This window comes from Oncorhynchus mykiss, chromosome 12 (genome assembly GCF_057628025.1).
Source record: "Oncorhynchus mykiss isolate SJ-2025 chromosome 12, ASM5762802v1, whole genome shotgun sequence".
Classification (NCBI taxonomy): domain Eukaryota; kingdom Metazoa; phylum Chordata; class Actinopteri; order Salmoniformes; family Salmonidae; genus Oncorhynchus; species Oncorhynchus mykiss.
In genome coordinates this window covers 91,484,327-91,510,176 of record NC_143033.1, presented here as the reverse complement: position 1 = coordinate 91,510,176, position 25,850 = coordinate 91,484,327, and the positions used below count along the sequence as shown (strand labels likewise).

Below are 25,850 nucleotides of genomic sequence, written 5' to 3'. Positions count from 1 at the left end.
TCAAAACGAGGGTCACTTCAAGTGTACTGTTTGTTAGAGGACCGTGACCATAAAGGTAGCGTCAGTTTGTATTCTTCCTGTATTGAACACAGATCATCCCGTCTTCAATTTTAAAGATGATTTACTTAAAAAAATACCTAAAGTTGTAATACAAAAGTAGTTTGAAATGTTTTGGCAAAGTATACAGGTAACTTTTGAGATATTTTGTAGTCATGCTGCGCAAGTTGGAAACTGTGTTTTTCTGGATCAAACGCGCCAAATAAGTTGACATTTTGGATATATATCGACGGAATTAATTTGGTGATGTTTATGGGACATATTGGAGTGTCAACAGAAGAAGCTCGTCAAAGGTAAGGCATGATTTATATTTTTATTTCTGCATTTTGTGTCGCGCCTGCAGGGTTGAAATATGCTTCTCGCTCTTTGTTTACTTATGGAGGTGCTATCCTCAGATAACAGCATCGTTTGCTTTCGCCGAAAAGCCTTTTTGAAATCTGACATGTTGGCTGGATTCACAACACGTGTAGCTTTAATTTGGTATCTTGCATGTGTGATTTCACGAAACTTTGATTTTTATAGTAATTTCTTTGAATTTGGCGCTCTGCATTTTCACTGGCTTTTGGCCAGGTTGGACGCTAGCGTCCGCATATCCAAAAAGAGGTTAAGCCTACTACGTGTTGTCAGGTGCCTGAGAATCTCACCTTGAAATTGACTTCCCGCTCCTTGCAGCAGGTCACACAGTTCACCAGCAGGGCCACCAGGACCAGCAGGGCAATCAGTGACACAACCACAGAGAGGTGTAGAGAGACAGACAGCTGGCCACCTGCAGTCTCCCCTGAAAAAAGACAGGTCAAAGAATATTAGTTCTGCCATACAGCGTTGTGCTGAGCAGCTCAAAAGTTCAAGCTGTATCAAGAATAAGTATTGCACATGCCACTGGGACAGTGAATGGTGTTATGCAGCGCTGCAAGCACAGATATGCCTCTATTTGATAGGCTAGTGTTCCTCGCCAGTAATGGACATTAACAAAAAAAGCTAAATGTACATTCAATTGTGATGACTGGTATTCATATAGGCCTAGGTGTTTCCTTATGATGATCACATCCTGTTTCCGGTGTCACGTTCACCAACAACTCAGAGGCCAGAACAAGCTGAGGCTTGAGAGGTCCATTTCTCTGACCATTTCATTGCCATCTCGAACCTTCCCCCACTCACCCTCCTTCCCATTAGTACATCAACTGGCTGACAGGGTCCACACAGAGCAGTAAAACGTGTTGGTTGCTGGGGATGCTGGGCCAGCAGTTCAGATGTCAAGTGTGTTGACAAGATCCTCTCCCAACCCCCTCACCACTCTGTCACCACAGCCTTATCAACAGAGGCTGGACTGACTGACCCTATCACCACCACCATCCTCCTCCCAAAAATACATGTTTACACAACAAACCACTCACAACTACGGACACTCCAACTCCTTCATCCCTGATACACTTAATCTAGGTCTGATACAGACCTGCACTATCATATAAGATGGAGAAGTGTTTACAACCTCAGTAACCAGTACCACACCAGCATGATAGTTAAAGGTTAAATCAATAAAATTAAAATAAAATGTTTTAAATGTAACCTTTATTTAACTAGGCAAGTCAATTAAGAACTAATTCTACTCGGGACAAACCCGGACGACGCTGGGCCAATTGTGCGCCGCCCTATGGGACTCCCAACCACGGTGGGATGTGATACCGACTGGATTCGAACCAGGGATTGTAGTGACGCCTCTAGCACTGAGATGCAGTGCCTTAGACAGCTGAGCCACTCAAGAGCCCAGATACAGGCCTAGATATAGGCTAGTGATCCTATGTCAGTGATCTGATTCTCCACACATTCTATCTGGAACACAGGCTACCCTCTGACTGACTGCTGCCCCAGCCCTGTGTCAGATACTCCTGTCTCACTGTATGTCAATATCCTGAAGTGGCTTCATCATCTCCTCATCACCTACCTGTCATGATGATATAGCACAATATACACACACAGGACAGGTGAAAGAAATATGGAGGATGCCTACTGGGTATTTTGCCTTCACCTCTCCAGTTCTTTTACATCAGTAGATTGAGGAAATTAGATGAGGAAGGGACCACTTGGTCCACTTTTGACCATGGATAGCCTATGCACTTAGTTTAGGTAGGATTGTCATGGTTCCGTGTTTAACTACACACTACTATTTTAAATGAAGTGAGCCCTAGAGCTTTAATAAGCCGGAGGAAATAGCCTGGGAGAGCTGGCCAACAGAAACCCTAGTAGCATCACTGTGGTCAAACAACTGGTGCTGCCATACACAGAGCACTCAATCAGGCCAGTCAGACTCATCAGTGCAGCGCCTTGGGGACCAGTAGATATGATTCAATGTGTCAGCCATAATTTTAGGTTCACTTCACCACTCTACAACTGATACTACAGTAGCCTTAGCTATAGGCTACTAGCACTAGAAGCAGCCAGTCTCCGTGGAAACCAATACATACCCTCTCCATCTATCAACACCAACAGTAGCCTTTTGAAAAGGAAGTATTACAACCAAATAAGACTAGCCTACTAAAATAAGTGACTTCCAAGATAGGCCTAACCCACAATTACTGAATGGCTTATGTTGGCAGAGAGTGTTGTTCTAGTAGTAGTAGAGCATCTCCACGTAAAGGACCCATGAGCACCAACATGTGAAGTTCTTAGGAGAAGGTCAAATGAACACTAAGAGTGTATATTTCTGAGATATTAAGGCATATATAAATGTTTGAACCATTTGCCATCCTAAAAATGTGGAATAAGCAAAGGCTTTGATTTCTGGTCAAGCAGATTGAAAATGTCTTCGACAACATCTACCAAGGTAACAGAAATACAACATAACACAATCATTAAAGACCCCTGCCAACTAATATTAACACATATTTAGTTTTGGACAAATGAGTTTCCTTCTGTAAGGTTAAGAAACATTGCCTTGTAATTTTGTCACAAAAACCTACATATCTTTAAGATATTTTCTAGTTTCTCTCTCATGAGGATAATGAAAGTTTGCAGAAGTAACAAGTAAAGGTAAACCTACCAATTAGTTAGTGATTTACTTTTATCAAGTTTGTTTATTCATTATTAAGTTATTAAAATTCCTAATTCTGGTAACAAATCGGTAATTGTTATGTTCAGCTCATAGGGTCACCAGCTACTGTCTTCCTTCCACTGGAATACTGTTATGTTCAGCTCTGAAAACAGTCTGCATAACCCCTCCCTCTCATGCTCCCTCTCTACCGCTCTCTCACAGCTCTTACTGACATCTACCACCTACCCAGTTTCCATTTACTGTAACAAGCCACTGAGCACCGACCGACACCGGACCTCCATGGACGTTGAAAAGTAGTTGAAATTTAGTCAGTGACTGGACCAAATCTGAACCAATCAGACATCTGTTTCACAAGTTTGGACAGCACAGTAGAGAACAGTACAGAACTGTACCGAGCTGAAAACTCTACTGATCTCTACAGTGATGTCCAAACTTGTGAAACAGATGTCTGATTGGTTCAGATTTGGTCTGGATCAACCAAATGTGGTGGTGTTTGGGGACAGAGCTCATTACAATAGCCAATGTGTAGAATAACACCCAAATATATATTTCTACTTTTGTGTACCTATTCAACCATGAAGAGAATGAAATTCATATCTATAATTATGCATTTCTGTATACTACAGATCAGGGGCCCATGATGTAATTCCTACACTGTAATTCAATTATGTAAACCTAGTTCTTCAATAACCAATATGCATGTTTTCAAACTCAAGGTGTCATGTCATAGCTGACACACCAGCCTTTCTGCAGAGTCTTTGAATCTAAATTCTGAGCAGATATTTAACAGGGTTTTGGAAAACGTGGTCGCATAAAAAAAAACTGGACGTTCTACCGTAATTGTTATCAAACTTTGCATCTGCACAGCTTTTGCAGTGTTTTTCTAAATGCTCTGTGTAAATTGTTCAAAGTAGTTATTGTGCAAAGTGTTGTATGGTTTATTAAACTTTGAACTCAATGGGGTTTTTGTTTAAAGTGAAAAATCTGAGTCAACGCATAATTCAGTTACCATATAATTGCCCAGTAGGCCTACAGGTATGTGTTAAGGGCACCTTGTATCAATGCAAGTAGACTAAACCACAGGCAAAACAGAAACATGCAAACACTGGGTGTGAGTTCTACGTAAATCAGTGTTTGCCTACTGTGTCCTTCCACTCTGAAGCGACTGTGCAAGCGTATTTGTCAAACAGTCAGGACGTGAAGCATTTTATAATGAACAGAAATTAAAATGAAATTAAAATTAAAACATGTGGAGATTTGGTTCCATGTTTAATGACCTGAAATAAGAGCCCAGAAATGTTTCAAGGGCACAAAAAGCTTATTTCTCAAAAAATGTGTTCCACTTACTAACATCCGTTAGTAAGCATTTCTTCTTTGCGAAGATAATCCATCCAACAGGTTTGGCATATCAAGAAACTGATTAAACAGCATGATCATTACACAGGTTCACCCGTGCTGGAGGCCACTAAAGGCCACTAAAATTTGCAGTCGTCACAACACAATGCCACAGATGACTCAAGTTGAGGGAGCTTGCAATTGGCATGGTGACTGCAGGAATGTCCTACTTCCCGAGAATTGAATATGAATTTCTACCATAAGCCGCTTTCAATGTTGTTTTAGGGAATTTGGCAGTACATCCAACCATTCTCACAACAACAGGCCACATATAAACCCACACCAGCACAGGACCTCCACACCCGGCTTCTTTAACTGCAGGATCGTCTGAAACCAGCCACCCGGACAGCTGATGAAACTATGAGTTTGCACAACCGAAGAACTTCTGCACAAATGGTCAGAAACCGTCTCAAGGAAGCTCATCTGCGTGCTCGTTGTCCTCACCATGGTGTTCACTTCATTGCAGTTCAGCGTCATAAACAACTTCAGTGGGAAAATGCTCACCTTCAATGGCCGCTGGCACGCTGGAGAAGGGTGCTCTTCACGGATGAAACCCGGTTTCAGCTATACTGGGCAGATGGCAGACAGCTTGTATGGTGTCATGTGGGCAAGTGGTTTGATGATATCAACGTTGTGAACAGAGTGACCATGGTGGGGTTATGTTATGGGCAGGTAGGTATAAGCTACGGACAATGAACACAATTGCATTTTATCGACGGCAATCTGAATGCACAGAGATCCCGTGACAAGATCGTGAGGCCCATTGTCGTCCTATTCATCCGCCACCATTATCTTATGTTTCAGCATGATAATGCACAACAATACACAATTCCTGGAGCTGAAAATGTCCCAGTTCTTCCATGGCCTGCATAAATCAGACATGTCACCCATTGAGCATGTTCGGGATGCTCTGGTTCGACGTGTATGACAGCGTGTTCCAGTTCCTGACAATATCCAGCAAATTCGCACAGCCATTGAAGAGGAGTGGGCCAACATTTCAAAGGCCACAATCAAAAACCTGATCAACTAACTATGCAAAGGAGATAAGTCGCGCTGCATGAGGCAAATGGTGGTCACAACAGATACTGACTGGTTCTCTGATACACACCACACCCACTAAGATTTTTGTGACCAACAGTTGCCTATCTCTATTCCCAGTATGTGAAATCCATAGATTAGGGCCTAATGAATTGATTTCATTTGACCGATTTCATTAACTGAACTTTAACTCAGTAAAATCTTTGAAATTGTTGAATGTTGCCTTTATATTTTTGTTCAGTATACATTGCTAATACAAATGACAGAACTTCCCTTCTAGTACATGTGTAATCTTGTTTACTACACTTTCATTTACAACTGAAAGCACATGAAAATGCATCTGTTACAAAGCCATTGACAATAGATTGGTTTAAGCTTCAGATTCATATTGTTGTGTTTTGCTGGCACGCCAGTTGGAGAACCACTGTAGTGGTGAATGACAGAGGCAGAGACAGTGGTCAGGCACCAATCCGATCTACAGATGCCTTCTTGAGTGGCTTCCTTTCCTTCTGCATGTGACAAGGACATTGAGTGAGCTACAGACTATTGATGCCACCTAGTTATAAACCTCCTGGGCAGTGTCTATTGATAATTTCCTCTCAGATCTAGCATGGCATGAGCCTGAGCATGAGCTAGTAGCTCTAGCAGTGCACGACTGCACGCAAGCCTATCAACGAACACAGCCTCTTCCTATCTAACCTCACTTTTATAGGTCACAGAAACAAGAGGTGACACTCTGGTCCGAACCCCAGTGGTCCCACCAGAGTTGAGAGTCGTAGCTACATACAAAATAGCTAACAGAAGAACACCACTCTGTCGGTCAGTGACAGTGATTTTCCACACTGCACTAAACAATTGAATATGTCTTAGTGTCTTATATAATCCACAGAGAGAGAGACACGTTAGTGGTACAGTGCTAAAAGACAGCCACGAGGAAGCAGTGAAACATTTATGAATGGTGAATAAAATATTCAGAGGCCTGCCATCCAAACAGTGGCCCTGGTGATGTTGCTCTACATCTACATACATCCTGAGTATAGGTCAACAACACAAGTGTTTCCCCCACCTGACAAATACAGTTTGTAGGCTAGTCAGTGCAGTGAAGTGAGAGGAAACGGTGTAGCCTAGCTGCCAGGGCTGGAGGAGAAGGGTGCTGCAGAAGAGAGGTTTGTACTGGGGAATCTGTAAAAGGAGATGCTGACCTTTTCTTAGCCTTGCCCCAGATCTGTTTGTGTTATCATGTCAACTCCAGTGGCATGATAGCACAAACAGATCTGGGACCAGGCTACGCATTGCGTGCGCAAAATCAGAGTGACTAGAATTGATGAATGAATAGTGACGAAGTTCAGCTTTGTTTGGTTGATCTAGCTTTTAGACTGTTTCTTGCTATTTAATTTGAGTCATAGGCCTTTGTCTTTGGAAACACCAGAACTTGGCTGCCTCACTCAAGAATGTCATAAAGTTTCTGACAGTAACCATAGTCCGTTTTCTAGCCTGATGGAAGCCACTCCTCACTAAAAGGCACATGAGAGCCCGCTTGGGGTTTGCAAAAAGGCACCTAAAGGACTCTTAGACCATAAAAACAAGATTATCTGGTCTGATGAAACCAAGATTGAGCTCTTTGGCTTGTATGACAAGCGTCACATCTGGAGAACACCCAGAAACATCCCTACGGTGAAGCATGGTGGTGGCAGCATCATGCTGTAGGGATGTTTTCAGCGGCAGGGACTGAAAAGACGAACAAAGCAAAGTACAGAGATCCTTGATGAAAACCTAATCCAGAGCGTTCAGGACCTCAGAATAGGGCGAAGGTTCACCTAACAGGACAAGGAACCTTAGTACTTTGCCAAGACAACGCAGGAGTGGTTTCAAGACAAATCTCTGAATGTCCTTGATTGGCCCAGCCAGAGCCCGGACTTGAACCCGATCTAACATCTCTGGAGAGACCTGAAAATAGCTGAGCAGTGACCATTCCCATCCAACCTGACAGAGCTTGAGAGGATCTGCAGAGAGTATCTGCAGAGAGTAAATGGGAGAAACTCCACAGGTACAGGTATGCCAAGCTTGTAGCATCACACACACACACACAACTCGAGGCTGTAATCACTGCCAAAGGTGCTTCAACAAAGTAAAGGATCTGAATACTTAGGTGTGTGTGTGATATATATGCCAACATTCCTAAAAATCTGTTTGCTTTGTCATTATGGGGTAGTGTGTGTAGGATTGGAGGGGGGGGGGGGGGGGGGGGGGGGGGGGCAGGACAATTTAATCCATTTTAGAATAAGGCTGTAACATTTAAAAAATGTGGGGAGAGTCAAGGGGTCTGAATTCTTTCCGAATGCACTGTACCTTTCCCCTTTAAAACAATGTTGGCTAATGATAAACCAGAACAAAAACAGTTGTTGTTTAATATGTCAAGGAATGTTTCAAACTATTTTCTCCTTCCTGGTTTACAGTCTAACCAATCAGTCAGGAGCCTACACCTTGACTTAAGGTACAAAGTGTGATTACGTTATTGGAAGCTCAAGCACGGCTTGTTTACTATTAGCCCATAAAATGTCTTCCCCCATGTCTAATCCACTATTGCAAATTCCTTATGGCGAGCATGTTTGGTGTGGTGTGTCACCCACAAACTACAGCCAGTGTGCAGTCAGTGCAACCACCCACCAACCACGTACGCTTTAGGGGGTTCCAGGCCGTGTATGTCTCCCTGGCCTGCTGTACGCGTGTGATGACAGAGGAGCAGAGAGAGCCAGGCAGCGCTACACTGGCGGCAGCGTAGGGATCAGCTCTCCCTCCGTTAGCCTTAGAGTCATGGGTTTATATTATGACTTGGCACCACCACCAAATTATCCAACTGCTTCTCAGTAGGGCCCATAGTCCCGTACGCAGGGAGCTGACAGATCTTATTTCATTCCCTGCATATTTTAGTGATCTTTGTTCACACAGAGGGGCTGACCCATTTTCACAGGGGGTATAACTCTCCAATGCACTCAGTCCCTACAGCTGATGACACAACATGATTTGGGTTCCTGCACTAAAGAGGATGGTTTTGTCTGCTTTAGGCCTAGATCGCAAACTGTCTATGGTGAAGTAGCCCAACCCAACTATTATCATGTGACGTACTGCACTACAAGGCAATGCATCAAACCACTTACTTAGGTTAGTGTGACCACCAGACCATGCATGATGTTAACCTAGGTCATTTCCCATTTAGACCAGACTTGCTTCACAACAAATGACATCTCCCTTGATGACAGGTCCCCTGCTCTCCCGATGTCATCATGGAACAAGTATGATCATTTGTTTGGAAGGAGTGCACCACACCCTAATAACCTCCATTATAACATCAAGACTAAATAGGACCATACATTATGCACATTCATGTTTTAGGCTCAATCTCAATCTAATTTGCCTGTACGCATACTATAAGGACTGCATAGACAATATGGAAAGCTATGCCTAAATAATTACAAAAGACTAGTGAAACGAAGACTGACACCTGTTGCCATATTTCCTATTAGATTTGGGTGGTATACTGTATTTTACTATATACCAGTATTGCTACACGGACTGGTTTGGGTTTTCACTTTATCTTCTATAAAAGTGTTTCAATGTTTGGTTTGTTAAATGTGATACACTACTCTCCCTTGTGTAACGTCTACTTGAGTCGTCTCTCTCCGCTCCCCATCTCTCTATATGCCGCTTTCTACAGAGACCTAGACCCGCCCCGTCACTCAAGGAGCGCAGTTGTTGCTTGATCACGAGACACTTGCATTCAGTCTGCAAGGTCAATGCAGCACATGCAACTAGATGTTCATGACAACGATGCGGTTTCCACTTTGCTTCTTAATATAAATCCACAAGTGTTACCCAATTATACTACTAGTTTGATTTTCTTGGCTGCAAACAGCTAGTTTGTCTTTTCTTAGCAAATTGCGGCTAAATCTTGTTAGCCGCTAATGCTAATCATTAGCTAGCTAATAAATGTACAGAGCAAACATAGCTAATACCGACTGATACCAGTGATGGTGTAGGCCAACTAAATCAAATTAGAATTGGCGAAGCATGAATATGTTAGCTACATGTAGCCAAAGGTTATAGGGTCCTTTAGGAAACACTAACCAACACTTTGGTTCCTGCCCTGTCATAATAACTCTTCCCTGGCTTTTTCATTAGTTGTCATGTCAAACTATGCTTTATTCAAAGTGCCCACTATTATATTCTAACTACAGAATTAGAATAATCATTCTATTTCCAAGAGTTCAGCCAAATGTTTTGATCTAAATCCTAAGTCAAATCACAACTGCAATATTTGGTTACAAATTTGGCCTAGATTTGTTGCCCATATCGTGCAGCCCTACATAACAATGTGGAAATGATCTCAAATGAGTGCAGGAAATGCAGAAATGTATGAAAAATATTTTGTATTGAAGTTTCATTGAACAGTATATAACAATCAATCAGAATGGAGAAAGCCTCATGGAATGTATGTGTTGTCACCCTAGGGTCTCACAACTCAAAGCAAATGTAGAGCTTTTATTTTTCAAAAATAATAAAATAATGTCAAATGCATTAATAAAATCGATATCGCCCAACCCTATTGGCCATCAATGAGAGACCAGTGTGTTCCACAGAGATTGGTGGGGTGATCCTCTCCCAACTAGATACACAGAAGCATGATTCCGTGTAGGTGGGGCTTCTCTATGTACAATTTTACTGGTGCAAAAACAGGACTAGCCAACTCCCATTAAAGAAAGAAAACATTTGCCATCTCTGTGTGGTACTCTGCTCTGGCAGTTATAATCGTCAATGGCATCACGCCAAATAAACATGCATGTAGGCTATGGCATGACAACGATTGCAATCACATGGTTGGCTACAGCACATAATGTTTTCAGCTTGGCTGGCAGGTTATTGTGTCAATGTCAATCTATAACACATTAATACACCACTTTAAACATGTAGCTTTGTAAAGCTGTTCAGTGTTGTGCAGGGACCATAACAGTAGCTCTTAAATGTAGCCTACTCTGGTAACCCCATGTAATTGGTTGTAAACTGAAGTGAAATTTAAGCATCTCTCGATTTTAAATACATGTGACAGAGTAGCAGTTGAGCAAAGCCTGACTAAAACCCCAGGCGTATCTCCAGAAACATAGTAGAGGATATTGTAAAGGCAGCTGTAGGATCCCCCTAGTGCCCCAGGTTATCTATGGGCAGTAAATCAGTGCTCAGTCGGGTGGAAGGCCATGGCCAGAACGGCCACAGTACTAGGCCTACAGGGAGACCCTTTCTGATTGTGACAGAGCAGAGAGGGGCAAAAGGCATCAATTTTTAAAAAGGGGGGGGGGGGATCAGATTCTTTGTGGCCCCCTCACTCATCCCTATGATAAAGGAACTGTTCAGATGCTGAATGTGGCATATCGCCCAAGGGTATATCGCCCAAGCCTATACCGTGCATGGCTTTTCAACAGTCCGGAGTACCCAGCACACCATGCTGGGTACTCCGGACTGTTGAAAAGCCATGCACGGTATAGGCTTGGGCGATATACCCTTTAACTTCTTTAGGACAGGGGGCAGTATTTTCACGTCCAGATGAAATGCGTGTCCAAAGTAAACGGCCTGCTACTCAGACCCAGAAGCTAAGATAATATGAATATTATCAGTAGATTTGGATAGAAAACACTCTGAAGTTTCTAAAACTGTTTGAATCATGTCTGAGTATAACATAACTTATTTGGCTGGCAAAACCCTGAGGACAAACGGTTCAGATTGTTTTTTTTTAGGTCACTCTTTTCAATGAGTTTTCATTGGGAATCCAGATTTCTAATCGACTTTCCTGCTGTTCCTATCACTTCGACTAAATGTCAACAGTCTTTAGAAATTGGTTGAGGTTATTCCTTTGAGAAATGAAGACGTAACACTGTTCAGAATGAGGCTCCAGTCTAGTGTACTCTTTGTTAGAGGCGCGTGACCTGAAATGCACGCTCCACTTTGTTTTCCTCCGGTATTGAACACAGATCATCCAGTCTTCAATTTTATCAATTATTTACGTAAAAAAAATACTTCAACTTGTATTAGGAAAGTAGTTTGACATGTTTGGACAAAGCTTACAGGTATATGAGACATTTTGTAGTCATGTTGCGCGACTTGGAACCGGTGTTTTTCTGAATCAAACGCGCCAAATAAATTGACATTTTGGATATATAGACGGAATTAATTGAACAAAAGGACCATTTGTGATGTTTATGGGGACATATTGGAGTGCCAACAGAAGAAGCTCATCATAGGTAAGGCATGAAATATATCTTCATTTCTGCGTTTTGTGTCGCGACTGCAGGGTTGAAATATGCTTTTCTCTCTTTGTTTACTGGGGTGCTATCCTCAGATAATAGCATTGTTTGCTTTCGCCGAAAAGCCTTTTTGAAATCTGACACGTTGGCTAGATTCACAACAAGTGTAGCTTTAAGTTTGTATCTTGCAAGTGTGATTTCATGAAAGATGTGTCAAGATGTGTCAAATAAATTACATCCAGCTCAGGGAAGAGATCTTCACAGATCCACCAGTACCTGCTTCACTCCCTAACAGTACGGCCCCTCCCCCACGCCTGCTAATTGGCTAGCTAAGTGTCTAGATCAAGCTTCTTGGTTACAGAAGACACATTCAACACCCTCCTGGAACAAGATCTCTGTTGCTTAAATGGTTTTGTGCAAACCATAGGAGTTCATTTTAGCAGTTTCCTTGTCTCCATCAGTAAAACCAATGCTGCGCCCAATATTGCGCCACATCTTACTGTATGTTGTGTGGTGAACTGTAATAAAACTAAAACAACGCCAAGGTAAATGATTCACCTGTGCTGATAATGGAATGTTTGAGGTTACATATTAGCCTACAAGGGCATCACTAGAATGCAATGCACACACCGTTTACCTTTTTCCCATTTGGCTACTCATAGCCTAGTCATTGTCAGTGAGTCCAGTGCTCTAGGAAAGTACAATGCAAGGTTTAAAAGGGAGGCCATTCTTCTGCTCTCCTCTGTGTGGTTGTTTATCACGTCCATACCACTCTCACTCAATTAGGTCATAAATGCGCAAGCAGTGCTAATGCATATTGTGCTGCTACACTGTACTGTTGAATTCTTACATCACCAAGTGAATTGTGTGAATTCTTTACAACAATGGAAATTACCAATATGTCATCACAACACAAGTGATCAATCATTTGTTACTACATTGTGAGGCCTAATGGTTGTTGAAATGACAATATTTATTAGAGCTGCACGATTTTTGGGGGGCCAGATTTTGCATTTATGAATCACAACTTTCAAACGCTTCGGTGAAAACTTGGTAATGTCACCAGGCATTGTTAAAACAAGTGTCAAGGTAGAGGACATCACTTGTAAAAATGAGGTCATACGAAACAATGAATACATACTGTGCTAACTAAATACAAAACCAAATGAAACATATCTCCAACACAGGGCTGGGCGATGAATTAATAAGAGGTAATTACTTCCCTCGATAACGATATAAAAACGTTTATTCATTTTCGATAATGTCGATATAGAATAATTAGGTCCAGCAGTCCATTTCACCTCTGTGATGCAGCAGGAATGTGCGGAAAAGTGACAATATGCACGTGGAGAGATATACGCCCACTAAAAACCACTTAGCACCTCGAGTGATGGAGTAGCCACTATTAAGCACGAAAAATGAGTGATGTAGTCGAAAGCCATGGAGAAGGAGAAGCTTCCAAACGAAGAAATTATTGATAAAAAGGGTTAAACTGTTCCAGTAATTTGGAAGTGGTTTGGCTTTTTGAAGTCCGACAAAGAGCAGAGCAATGTTCGGTGCAAATTGTGCAGTAGACAGGTCTAGTAATACAACAAACCTTTTTCAACATCTGAAGCAAAATCACTCTTTGGAACATGCAGGAAGTTTGAGTTTGCAGGACAGTATTGATAAATGCCCCTCAAGACCCAGCCAATCTAGGGATGTTTGCCCGAAGCAGTCAACACAGACAGTGTTTATGCCCTACAAGCAAACATTGAAAAGACAAAGACATCACAAATGCTATTATGCATTGCTAAGGACATTAGCACAGTCGAAAAGGAACGTTTCAAGAGGCTTATCAATTTAATTGACCTCAGGTACGTGCTCCCTGGCCGCAAACATGGAACAATTTTCCTTCAAGTATAATTTTATATGTAACTAACATAATAAATCAAATTGAACCTTTATTTAACTAGGCAAGTCAGTTGAGAACAACTTCTAATTTATAATGACAGCCTATCGGGGAACAGTGGGTTAACTGCCTTGTTCAGGGGTAGAACGACAGATTTTTACTTTGTCAGCTTGGGGATTCGATCTAGCAACATTTCGGTTACTGGCCCAACGCTCTAACCATGGTTTAAGGCATTCTTGAATTTGAAGCAACTGCTTGGTCGCAAATGAGTCTTCAAAATGTACAATGACCCCAAGCAAACTTCCAAAGTTGTGGCAAAATGGCTTAAAAACAACAAAGTCATGGTATTGGAGTGGCCATCACAAAGCCCTGACCTCAATCCCATAGAAAATAAGGAGGCCTACAAACCTGACTCAGTTACACCAGCTGTCGGGAGGAATGGACCAAAATTCACCCAACTTATTGTGGGAAGCTTGTGGAAGGCTACCTGAAAATGTTGACCCAAATTAAACAATTTAAAGGCAATGCTACCAAATACTAAGTGTATGTGTATGTAAACTAAAGACCCACTGGGAATGTGATGAAAGAAATAAAAGCTTAAATAAATCATTCTCTCTACTATTATTCTGACATTTCACATCCTTAAAATAAAGTGATGATCCGAACTGACAGGGAATTTTTACGAGGATTAAATGTCAGGAATTGTGAAAAACTGAGTTTAAATGTATTTGGCTAAGGTGTATGTAAACTTCTGACTTCAACTGTACATTTGAGGTGCTGGTACTCTGCTCCGCTGAGGTCCTGCCCAAGTCAAACACTGGTAATGACACGGACTCTGCTCGTCCATCAGTCAATAGATCCCATAACAATGACCCCAGCGTTTACAGTGCATTCGGAAAGTATTCAGACACCTTGACTTTTTCCACCTTTTGTTACCTTACAGTCTTACTCTAAAATTAATTTAATTATTTTTTTCCTTAAATAAATCTACACACAATAACCCATAATGACAAAGCAAAAACAGGTTTATAGAAATGCTTGCAAATACTTTGTTGAAATACTTTGTTGAAGCACCTTGGCAGCGATAACAGTCTGACACTACAAGCTTGGCACACCTGTATTGTACACTATTTCGGCGCCGGAGAAGATTAGGAACACGTAAAACGTCAGCAACCAATTGTGTTTCTTGTTCATAACTTCTTTTTTTTAACTTATTTTGTACATAATGATGCTGCTACCATCTCTTATGACCGAAAAGAACATATGGACATCAGAACAGCGATTACTCACCCCGAACTGGCAGAAGATTTATTTTTATTTTCCATTAAAGAGTCCGACGTGAAGGATATACTGCTTTCCCGGGAACAGGCCCAAAGCCCCGTCATTTGCATGAAGAGACGATGGAGAAAAATCGTGCTGTCTCCTGAGAATTCGTAGGCGATCTAATAAACGCCCCCTGCCTTCCATTCTACTAGCTAACGTGCAATCATTGGAAAATAAAAATCGACCGACCTACATGGAAGATTAAACTACCAAAGGGACATTAAAAACTAATATCTTATGCTTCACGGAGTCATGGCCGAACGACAACATTATCAACATACAGCTGGCTGGTTATACACTGTATTGGCAGAATAGAACAGCGGGGGGGGGGGGGGGGGGGGGGATATGCATATTTGTAAACCAGCTGGTGCACGATATCTAAGGAAGTCTCAAGGTTTTGCTCACCTGAGGTAGAATCTCTCATAAGCTGTCGACAACACTACTTACCTAGAGAGTTTCTGTATTTTTCATAGCTGTCTACATACCACCACAGACCAATGCTGACACTAAGACCGCACTCAATGAGCTGTATTCCACCAAAAGCAAACAGAAAAACATTCATCCAGAGGCGCCGCTCCTAGTGGCCGCGGAATTTAATGCAGGGAAACAAATCCGTTACACAAAATTTCTATCAGCATGTTAATTGTGCAACCAGAGGGGGGGAGAAAGAAGGGGGGAAAATGTTTTAAATAAAACTCTAGACCACCTTTACTCCACACACAGAGATGCGCACAAAGCTCTCCCTTGCCCTCCATTTAGCAAATGTGACAATAATTATATCCTCCTGATTCCTGCTTACAAGCAAAAATTAAAAACAGGAGGCTCGAGTGACTCGGTCAATTTTAAAAAACTATCAGATGAAGCAGATGCTAAACTACAGGACTGTTTTGCTAGCACAGACTGGAATATGTTCTGGGATTCTTCCGATGGCATTGAGGAGAACACCACAGCAGTCACTGGCTTAATCAATAAGTGCATCGATGACGTCATCCCCACAGTGACCGCACGTACATACCCCAACCAGAAGCCAGGAACTACAGGCTACATCAGCACTGAGCTCAAGGGTAGAGCTGCCGCTTTCAAGAAGCGGGACTCTAACCCGTACGATAAGAAATCCCACTTTCACCTCAGAAGAACCATCAAACAGGCAAAGTGTCAATACATGACTAAGATCGAATCGCACTCCACCTGCGCCCGAAGGCTAATCGGATGTGACAAGGCTTGCAAACCATTACAAACTACAAAAGGGAAGCACAGCCGAGAGCTGCCCAGTGACACGAGCATACCAGACAAGCTAAACTGGTGTGATCACAATCTGCGCAGCCAATGTTAGTAAGACCTTTAAACAGGTTAACATTCACAAGGCCGCAGGGCCAGACGGACGACCAGGATGTGTACTGCGAGCATGCAGTGACCAATTAGCAAGTGTCTTCACTGATATTTCCAACCTGTCCGAGTCTGTAATACCAACATGTTTTAAGCAGACCATCATAGTCTCTGTGCCCAAAAACACTGAGGTAACCTGCTTAAATGACTACTGACCCATTACACGCACTTCATGTCAGTAGCCATGAAGTGCTTTGAAAGGCTGGTCACATCAACACCATTATCCCAGAAACTCTAGACCCACTCCAATTTGCATACCGCCCTAACAGAACCACAGATGAGTGTTGCACTCCACACAGCCCTCTCCCACCTGGACAAAAGGAACACCCATGTGAGAATTCGTTCAACACCATAGTGCCCTCAAAGCTCATCAATAAGCTAAGGACAAAAACACCTACCTCTGCAACTGGATCCTGGACTTCCTGACGGGCCACCCCCAGGTGGTATGGGTAGGTAACAACGTCCGCCATGCTGATCCTCAACACATGTACCCCTCAAGGGTGCATGCTCAGTCCCCTCCTGTACTCCCTGTTCACTCATGACTGCACGGCCAGGAACGACTCCAACACCATAATTAAGTTTGCCGATGAGCGGTAGGTATGATCACTGACGAGACAGCCTATAGGGAGGAGGTCAGAGATCTGGCCATGTCATGCCAGGACAACAAACTCTCCTTCAAAGTGTACTCAACGCATGTGACTAACAAAATTAAAATTTGGGGAGTTTCTCCCATTCTTTGCTGCAAATCCTCTCAAGCGCTGTCAACTTGGATGGGGAGCATTGCTGCACAGCTATTTTCTGGTCTCTCCAGAGATATCAGGTTCAAGTCTGGGCTCTGGCTGGGCCACTCAAGGACATTTATAGACTTGTCCCAAATCCACTCCTGCGTTGTCTTGGCTGTGTGCTTAGGGTCGTTGTCCTGTTGGAAGGTGAACGTTCGCCCCAGTCTGAGGTCCTGAGCTGGTTTTCATTAAGGATCTCTGTACTTTTCTCTGTTCATCTTTGCCTCGATCCTGACTTCCAATCCCTGCCACTGAAAAACATCCCCACAGTATGATGTTTCCATCACCATGTTTCACCATAGGGATGGTGCCAGGTTTCCTCCAGACGTGATGCTTGGCATTCAGGTCAAAGAGTTCAATCTTGATTTCATCAGACCAGAGAATCTTGTTTCTCATGGTCTGAAAGTTCTTCAGGTGCCTTTTGGCAAAGTCCAAGTGGGATGTTTTGTGCCATTTACTGTGGCTTCCATCTGGCCACTCTACCATAAAGGCCTGATTGATGGTGCTGCAGAGATGGTTGTCCTTCTGGAAGGTTCTCCCATCTCCACAGAGGAATTCTGGAGCTCTTTCAGAGTGACCATCGGGTTCTTGGTCAACTCCCTGAGCAAGGCCCTTCTCCCCCAATTGCTGTTTGGCCAGGCGGCCAGCTCTAGGAAGACTCTTGGTGATTCCAAACTTTTTCCATTTAACAATGAAGGAGACCACTGTTCTTGGGGACCTTCAATGCTGCAGACATTTTTTGGTAACCTTCCCCAGATCTGTGCCTCAACACAATCCTGTCTCGGAGCTCTATGGACAATTCCTTCAACCTCGTGGCTTGGTTTTTGCTCTGACATGCACTGTCAACTGTGGGATCTTATATAGACAGGTGTGTGTCTTTCCAAATAATGTCCAATCAATTGAATTTACCACAGGTGGACTCCAATCAAGTTGTAGAAACATCTCATGGATGATCAATGGAAAAAGGATGCATCGAAGTTCAATTTTGAGTCTCATAGGAAAAGCTCTGAATACTTATGTAAATAAGGTATTCGTTTTGAATGTTTTATAAATTTGCAACCATTTCTAAAAAACGTTTTTTGCTTTATTTTAGAATACAGCTGTAATGTAACAAAATATGGAATAAGTCAAGGGGTCTGAATACTTTCCGAATGCACTGTATTTCTTTGATAAGGCTAGTTTGGTTCATCAGACATAGCTTTAAATGGTGTTCCAGTTATACTTCAGATGTTATGGTTGTCAACACACATTGCCATTAGGTGAATCACTTCATCAGAACCAGTGTTACAGTTGTCAAACTATCAAAGCAAGGAGCGAACTGTTGAAGGCAAATTGTGTTATGAACTGATACTACTACTACTACTAAGCACAACTGCACTGGATAAAACTTACTGTTGTAAATGGACTGGCCAGGTGTATGGTGAGTACTGAGTTTACTACCCTTCAAATCTAGCAAGTCAGTTAAAATAGCTAATCTACATTGCATTGATATACTACCGTTAGCTCAACGCCTCTCAAATCTATAACAAGCAACAAAATACCCCCTTCGTGTCCCTCGGCGGTTGCTGTCTGGCTATGTTGAACGTTAACTAGCCTGTTAGCTTGCCAATGCTAACTATCTAAATAGCTGCCCATCTTCCTGGCGCTAGCTTGTTGAGCGAGTCGCTAGCGCGATATGGCTTACTAGTTAACTAGCTTGTTACACTATTCCTCTTACTAATTATCTAACTAGCATGATGGCATTGGCCTGAAACTAATTGGAAATAACTGGTGGTAACAGTTCATTCAGTGACATGGTAAACAAAATATATTTAGAGTCATCTTACCTGTTGTGTCAGAATACGGAAGCGGAGCACCTTCGGCCAGAAATAACGCCGACAGAAAAATTCCAGTCGCCAGCAACAACACAAATCCATGACGGTTCCCCATCCTTTTTAGCTTAGCTAGCTAACTAGCTAATGAGAATCCAAAATCGTCAAATTATAACTTAATACTAATAAACTAAATAAAATGTAAATTTCATTGATAATAAGTTAAATACATAGCTATATCTACAGGCTAAATGAAAATGCCCGCACCGCAAACATTGTATTATGACTAAACGCGTTGGCTAGCGTCAATAGCAACGACAAGCTAACATGAGCTATCAATGCCTCAAACAATGCCGTTTCATTATCCATGAAAAATAGAAAAGGTCTATTACCTTTCTAGAACAATAATATTTAGATAAATACGCTTTGCCGGCAGTGCTCTACATTTATTCACACGTAATATTTTATCAATAGTCCAAACTGTCAGGCACCACCTCTCCTCAGAGGCGCCATGTTCCTACAACGTCATAGCATGGGGGCGTGCATATTGAGACATATACAATAGCGAATCACAACCCATTAATCTGTATTAATGTACCGATATGACCAATCACTATCATTCTTCGAATTCCCTGTCCACATCCATTGCTTTGTGTCAAACGTAAAGCGAGATGCGTTTTTAGACCAGTCACTTGACATGTGAGGTATGCAAGCAATGTTCCAGTGCTTTATGAAAGATGAACTACTCTACCTGCCTGATTTAATGGACTTGTAGGCTATACATCCAGTGTTTCCCCTATAATTGTTATTTCTTAGTGGGGTGCAAAGGTCTTGGAAAGGTATGCCTATCATATAACATTTTATTGGTCACATGCGCCGAATACAACAGGTGTAGACTTTAGAGTGAAATGATTACTTACGAGCCTATACCCGACAATGCAGATTTAAAAAGTAAGAACAATATTTGCTAAATAAAAAAGTAGATAGTAACACAATAAAAACAATAACGAGGGTATATACAAGGAGTACCTGTACCGAGTCAATGTGCAGGGGTACGAGGTAGTTTAGGTAATTGAGGTAACACAGTATGTACTGGTAGGTAGCTAGTGATAAAAGTGACTAGGCAATCAGGATATATAACTGCGTAGCAGCAGTGTGTGTGTGAGTGTGCCTATGTGTGTGTGTGTATGTCATCATTATGCATGTGTGTGAGTTTATGTAGTATGTGTGTGATGGAGTGTCAGTGTAGTATGCGCAAGTTTACGTAGTATGTGTGTGTTGGAGTGTCAGTGTAGCATGTGTGAGTTTACATAATATGTGTGTGCTGGAGTGTCAGTGTAGTATGTGTGAGTTTATGTAGTATGTGTGTGTTGGAGTGTCAGTGTAGTATGTGTGAGTTTATGTAGTATGTGTGTGTTGGAGTGTCAGTGTAGTATGTGTGAGTTTATGTAGTATGTGTGTGCTGGAGTGTCAGTATAGTATGTGTGAGTTTATGTAGTATGTGTGTGCTGGAGTGTCAGTGTAGTATGTGTGAGTTTACGTAGTATGTGTGTGTTGGAGTGTCAGTGTAGTATGTGTGAGATTATGTAGTATGTGTGTGTTGGAGTGTCAGTGTAGTATGTGTGAGTTTATGTAGTATGCATGTGTTGGAGTGTCAGTGTAGAATGTGTGAGTTTATTGTAGTATGTGTGTGTTGGAGTGTCAGTGTAGTATGTGTGAGATTATGTAGTATGTGTGAGTTTATGTAGTATGTGTGTGTTGGAGTATCAGTGTAGTATGTGTGAGCTTGTGGGTGGAGTCAAATGGGTGTGCATAGAACCAGTACATAAAAAACTGCAATAAAGAAAGAAATAATAAAGAGGTCAATAGCAACAATTTGAACTGAAACCAGTTGACATGAGATAAGATAAGATAAGCCACAATATAGCTAAGTAGACCTATTGGCCTACATTATGTTTTCATATCAATTTGTTTGGCATCTATGTCGAATATGGCAGGGGGAGCCAGGTAGGGAGTTGGACACATCCTTCATATCCAAGCAAAGGGATAACATTGATTACTTTTGACTGAACCTTAGAAACTCTGCTTCTATAGCCTATAGTAAGAAGGTGTGATGGGAGTTTTAAAATCTGTTATTAATGACACATCCTGTGTTGACAGTATTCAGTGTACTTGTTGGTTTATGGACTGGACACATTAAGTAAGTATTTGAAGACCCTAATTGTACTGCTGTGTTTTCATTCCATGTCATGTTTGTTACTTTACACTCACTCAGATGTATCATTTATGGTTATTAATAATCCATACAAAATGCATAACATGGAGTAGATGTTGACTCTGAAGTGGACTGTACTCTGCAGAGGCACCCAGGTTCTTTCCATTCACATCTGTAGAAAATGTGAAATTCTGACTGGGACTTTAATCTCCCCAAAGAGACATATAACCTAGCATCTTTTCTCATCATTGTGGATCATAGTCAACCCTTAATATTTCTACATCGAAAACCCCCATTATGCAATAATGCACCATGGGATAGTTTGGCATTGTTTATTCCTATCAAGCCAATTGACAGGCTGGGTTGGAAGCTCTACCCCCTGCAAGTTAGTTGACAATAGTTGTGAAAAATTTTCTGCTCTGATTAGCTAATGAAGGGGGAGGAGGAGTTCCAATTGCGATGTTATCTCCTAGGGTTTGAGGACAGAGAAACGTCATGTTTGCTTTCTGGATCACAAAGCTGCAGGAGGAGAGTGCTGTTGGGTAATAGGCAAAAATCAAGAGAGGCAGAGATCTGCACATCACTGGCTTACAGAGCGGACACCACCTCACCCAGATAACGGTTAGTACCAGCCAGGCTTTAGAGATATATTATGCATAGATTTTTTTTTTGCAGTTCTGTAGGGATTGATGTATCTTTCTGTGTATTAATTAGTGTTTTTGTGCATCTCAGGGTTTTTAAAGGTGATCCAATGTAATTTGGTCTAATGCAACAAAAAATAGGACATGTGCAGACGCAGACCTCTCACGGTCTCGCTTGGAGACAAAAAATAGGACATGTGCAGACCTCTCACGGTCTCGCTTGGAGACAAAAAATAGGACATGTGCAGACGCAGACCTCTCACGGTCTCGCTTGGAGACAAAAAATAGGACATGTGCAGACGCAGACCTCTCAAAAAATGTTCCTTCAAGTTGCATCGTCAAGACTTTGGACAAATTTGTAATTGTTTTGCAAAATGTATTTAGTGTTTAATTCATAGTGCCACAGCTTGAAAAGTCAAGCAATTGTCATTGAATAAATTCCATAGAAACAGTAGCTATATAGTACCTCGAAGCTAAAGGAGGATAGGCTGATGAGGGATTTGTCTGATGCTTTACAAAAAACACACCCTGACTGTTTGTGTCAGGAAAACACACTGTGTCACTTTCATTTATTGTGATGTGTTTCCCTCTTGTAAGCACGTGTCCCTCAGGCACAGAGAACCATGGCGTTTACAGGGTTGCTGAGAGAGGAGGACATCAGGGCTGCCGTCAAGGCTTGTCAAGGTGAGTCAAACACGTGAACACACCATTACACACACACACACACACCCAAGAGTCCCACTCCCAAGGGCGGTCCTATATTGGGGGAAGGTTGGAGGGTGGATCCAGGTAACCAGGCAGCCAGGGAGCTGGGGAGCAGCAGAGCAGTTACCACCCAGATACCAGTGTTTATGCTGAGCATTGAAGAGAAGTCTAAATCAAGCCAGTCAAGCAGGCTTCATTTGCAGCCCACCAGCATTTAATTATTTAGCTACACATTACATCTGCTTCATAGAGCAGACTAAAACACACCATCCAGAATACACCCACATGGAAATGCTTGTATACTCACGTTCCAGTATATCATCAGCATAACTGTTTGTGGTGTATAATATATTATTCAGACTTCATTAACAGACTTGATCCATCATTCTCTTTCTCTGTTCTTTATGAGTCATTTGGTTTTCATAATGACCTGAGTGACTCTCTGTAACTGCATAAACTGTGAATAAAAATGTATTGATTTAAACATTTGATCTGTAGCATAATGTCACACGATCACATTAGAATGGGTTCCCTGAGGTCTTCTGTGAATCTGTGTGTTTAGATTGTATAATAATGTCCTTAACTACCGTATTATTGTAATGGCTCAGTGGCATTAAAATGCTAGAGGGTTTGTGTTTGTGATCGTGAATGTCTGTAGTAGTCAAATGAAAGTAATTAGAGCGCATGAGAGAATGTTACATCTCTCTATTCATCCCCCTCTCCGTTCTCTCTTCTTGTCATGCTGTCGGATCTCTCTTTCCTCACACTCTTTCACTTCCTCTCGACATCTCTCCGCATTTCTCTTGATCACTTTCCCCATCTCTCCATTAGCTCCAGGCACATTCAACTTCAAGTTGTTCTTTGCACAAGTGGGACTGACCGGCAAGTCAGAGGCAGAGGGCCAACGGGTGTTCAGAGTCCTGGACCAAGACCAGAGTGGATACATAGAGGAAGAGGAGCTGAAGTATGATATGAGTTGGGGAGGGTGGCTGTGTGTAGAGGGAGGGAGGGAGGTGCACATGAAGGGGTTGGTCCCAGAAATGTTCCATTCGCACAAAAAGCTTATTTAGCTCAGATTTTGTGCCCAAATTTCTTTACATCCCTGTTAGTGAGCATTTATTATTTGCCAAGATAATCCATCCACCTGACAGGTGTGGCATATCAAGAAGCTGATTAAACAATAAAAGGCCACTCTAAAATGTGCAGTTTTGTCACACAACCCAATGCCACAGATGTCTCAAGTTTTGAGGGAGTGTGCAATTGGCCTGGTGACTGCAGGAATGTCCACCAGAGCTGTTGCCAGAGAATTTAATGTTCCTTTATCTACCATAAGCCACCTCCCACGTCGTTTTAGAACATGTGGCAGTACGTCCAACCGGCCTCACAACAGCAGACTACGTGTAACCACGCCAGCCCAGGACCTCCACATCCAGCTTCTTCACCTGCGGGATTGTCTGAGAACAGACACCTGGACAGCTGATGAAACTATGGGTTTGCACAACTGAAGAATTTCTACAAAACCTGTCAGAAACCATCTCATGGAGGCTTATTTGCCAGCTTGTCGTCCTCACCAGGGTCTTGACCTGACTTCAGTTTGTCGTCAAAACCGACTTCAGTGGACAAATGCTCATCTTCGATGGCTACTGGCACACTGGAGAAGAGGCTCTTCATGGATGAATCCCGGTTTCAACTGTACCAGGCAGATGGTAGACAGCTTGTATGGCGTCATGTTGGTAAGCGGTTTTCTGATGATAACTTTGTGAACAAAGTGTTCTATGGTGGCGGTGGGGTTATGGTATGGGCAGGCATAAGCTATGGACAACGAACACAATTGCATTTTATCGATGGCAATTTGAATGCACAGAGAGACCTTGACGAGATCCTGAGGCCCATTGTCATGCCATTCATCTGCCGCCATCACGTCATATTTCAGAATGATAATGCATGGCCCCATGTCGCAAGGATCTGTTGAAAATTCCTGGAAGCTGAAAATGTCCCAGTTCTTCAATAGCCTACATACTCACCAGATATGTCACCCATTGAGCATGTTTGGGATGCTCTGGATCGACTGATTGTGTTCCAGTTCTCGCCAATATCCAGCAACTTCGCACAGCCATTGAAGAGGAGTGGGACAATATTTCACAAGCTACAATCAACAACCTGATCAACTCTATGTGAAAGAGATGTGTCATGCTGCATGAGGCAAATGCTGGTCCCAGCAGATACTGACTGGTTTTCGGACCCACGGCCCTACCTTTATTTTTAAGGTATATGTGACCAACAGATGCATATCTGTATTCCCAGTCATGTGAAATACATAGTTTAGGGCCTAATGAATTCATTTCAGTTTACTGATTTCCTAATATGAACTGTAACTCAGGAAGATCTTTGATCTATACATTATATATCAATAGAATGAAGCAGCATTGACACATGAGATGTAGGTGTAGTTCTTCACTCCTTCTCCTCTCTTTGTTTGTCGATCCCCAGATTATTCCTGCAGAACTTCTCCTCAGGGGCCAGGGAGCTGACTGATGCTGAGACCAGAACTCTCCTAGCGGCAGGAGACAGAGACGGGGATGGAAAGATAGGGATGGAAGGTACAGGTTACAGTACACTCACATAAGCACTACACACAACTGACAGGAGAGCAACAGAGGGACTGTCCAATGCTGACACAAAATATCATCTTGATAATAGTTTAATCTTCATCAGTTGTATATCATTATATTTGATATTATTCCAGATGATAGGGGATATTGCATCTGAAGGAAGGAAGGAATGCTGCAAAGGCATAGTGGAATAAACTAAATAAAAGCAAGTTTTTTCAACGTATGTAATATTCACTGTGATTTGGCTGTGAGGTCACACGTCAGGTGATCATTATATCTCTTTGTCATCGCTCTGTTTCTCTGTTCTCTTGCAGAGTTCTGCGCTTTGCTGAAATGAAGCTTTCACTCCTCATCAGGGCTGTCTCTTTTTTTTCTTTCTTTTGGTACTTTTTACAACGTCTGGAACCCAAAACGCCCAGATTCAGCAAGTCTGGAGGGAAATGCCCACCTCAGCGACTCTATTTACATGCCTGCTGGTCCTCTCCCCGGTTGATGGTGCATCTTGGCACATAAATTCGTAGCTGTGGATATTAGGTGTATAAGAGTGTCAGTCTATCCATTGGGTAACTGGTATGGTTTAATAAAGGATGTAAAACGTAGATATGATGTCCGTGTGTCTTACTACAGTTCCCAAGGTTATGTTAGCGTTTCA

The 25,850-nt window shown here is 42.3% G+C and overlaps 2 protein-coding genes across 6 annotated transcripts in view; one reads left to right on the top strand and one right to left on the bottom strand.

The window, feature by feature from the left end:
* The window catches only part of LOC110539040 (serine/threonine-protein kinase LMTK2), a 54,529-nt gene extending 34,960 nt beyond the window's left edge, over window positions 1–19,569 (bottom strand). For all 4 annotated transcript variants that reach the window (XM_090194041.1, XM_090194042.1, XM_090194040.1 and 1 more), the window contains exons 1-2: window positions 19,041–19,569; window positions 702–835 (exon numbers count right to left, since the gene is read on the bottom strand). In XM_090194041.1, coding sequence (XP_090050167.1) covers window positions 702–835; window positions 19,041–19,143 — 237 coding nt within the window. In that variant the 5' untranslated portion in view covers window positions 19,144–19,569. The remainder of the gene's footprint in view (window positions 1–701; window positions 836–19,040) is intronic.
* Window positions 19,570–21,733: 2,164 nt separating this feature from the next.
* LOC118936431 (parvalbumin beta) lies at window positions 21,734–25,797 on the top strand. Of its 2 annotated transcripts, none has more exons than XM_036941582.2 (5): window positions 21,734–21,861; window positions 22,479–22,565; window positions 23,418–23,550; window positions 25,077–25,186; window positions 25,513–25,797. In XM_036941582.2, exons 2-5 carry the CDS (start codon window positions 22,505–22,507, stop codon window positions 25,533–25,535), a joined length of 327 nt encoding a protein of 108 aa, XP_036797477.2. In that variant the 5' UTR covers window positions 21,734–21,861; window positions 22,479–22,504; the 3' UTR covers window positions 25,536–25,797. The 2 variants fall into 2 exon arrangements, with proteins under 2 accessions (XP_036797477.2, XP_090050164.1); XM_090194038.1 differs by having other exon boundaries at window positions 21,738–21,861; window positions 22,493–22,565.
* Window positions 25,798–25,850: the final 53 nt, after the last annotated feature.

What these genes read in the sequence shown, in the direction of transcription:
- LOC118936431 (XM_036941582.2), top strand. Translation starts at nt 22,505, where the DNA reads ATGGCGTTTACAGGGTTGCTGAGAGAGGAGGACATCAGGGCTGCCGTC. An exon ending in ATAGAGGAAGAGGAGCTGAA is followed by an intron (nt 23,551 to 25,076) that starts GTATGATATGAG and finishes GTCGATCCCCAG; the next exon opens with ATTATTCCTGCAGAACTTCT. An exon ending in TGGAAAGATAGGGATGGAAG is followed by an intron (nt 25,187 to 25,512) that starts GTACAGGTTACA and finishes GTTCTCTTGCAG; the next exon opens with AGTTCTGCGCTTTGCTGAAA.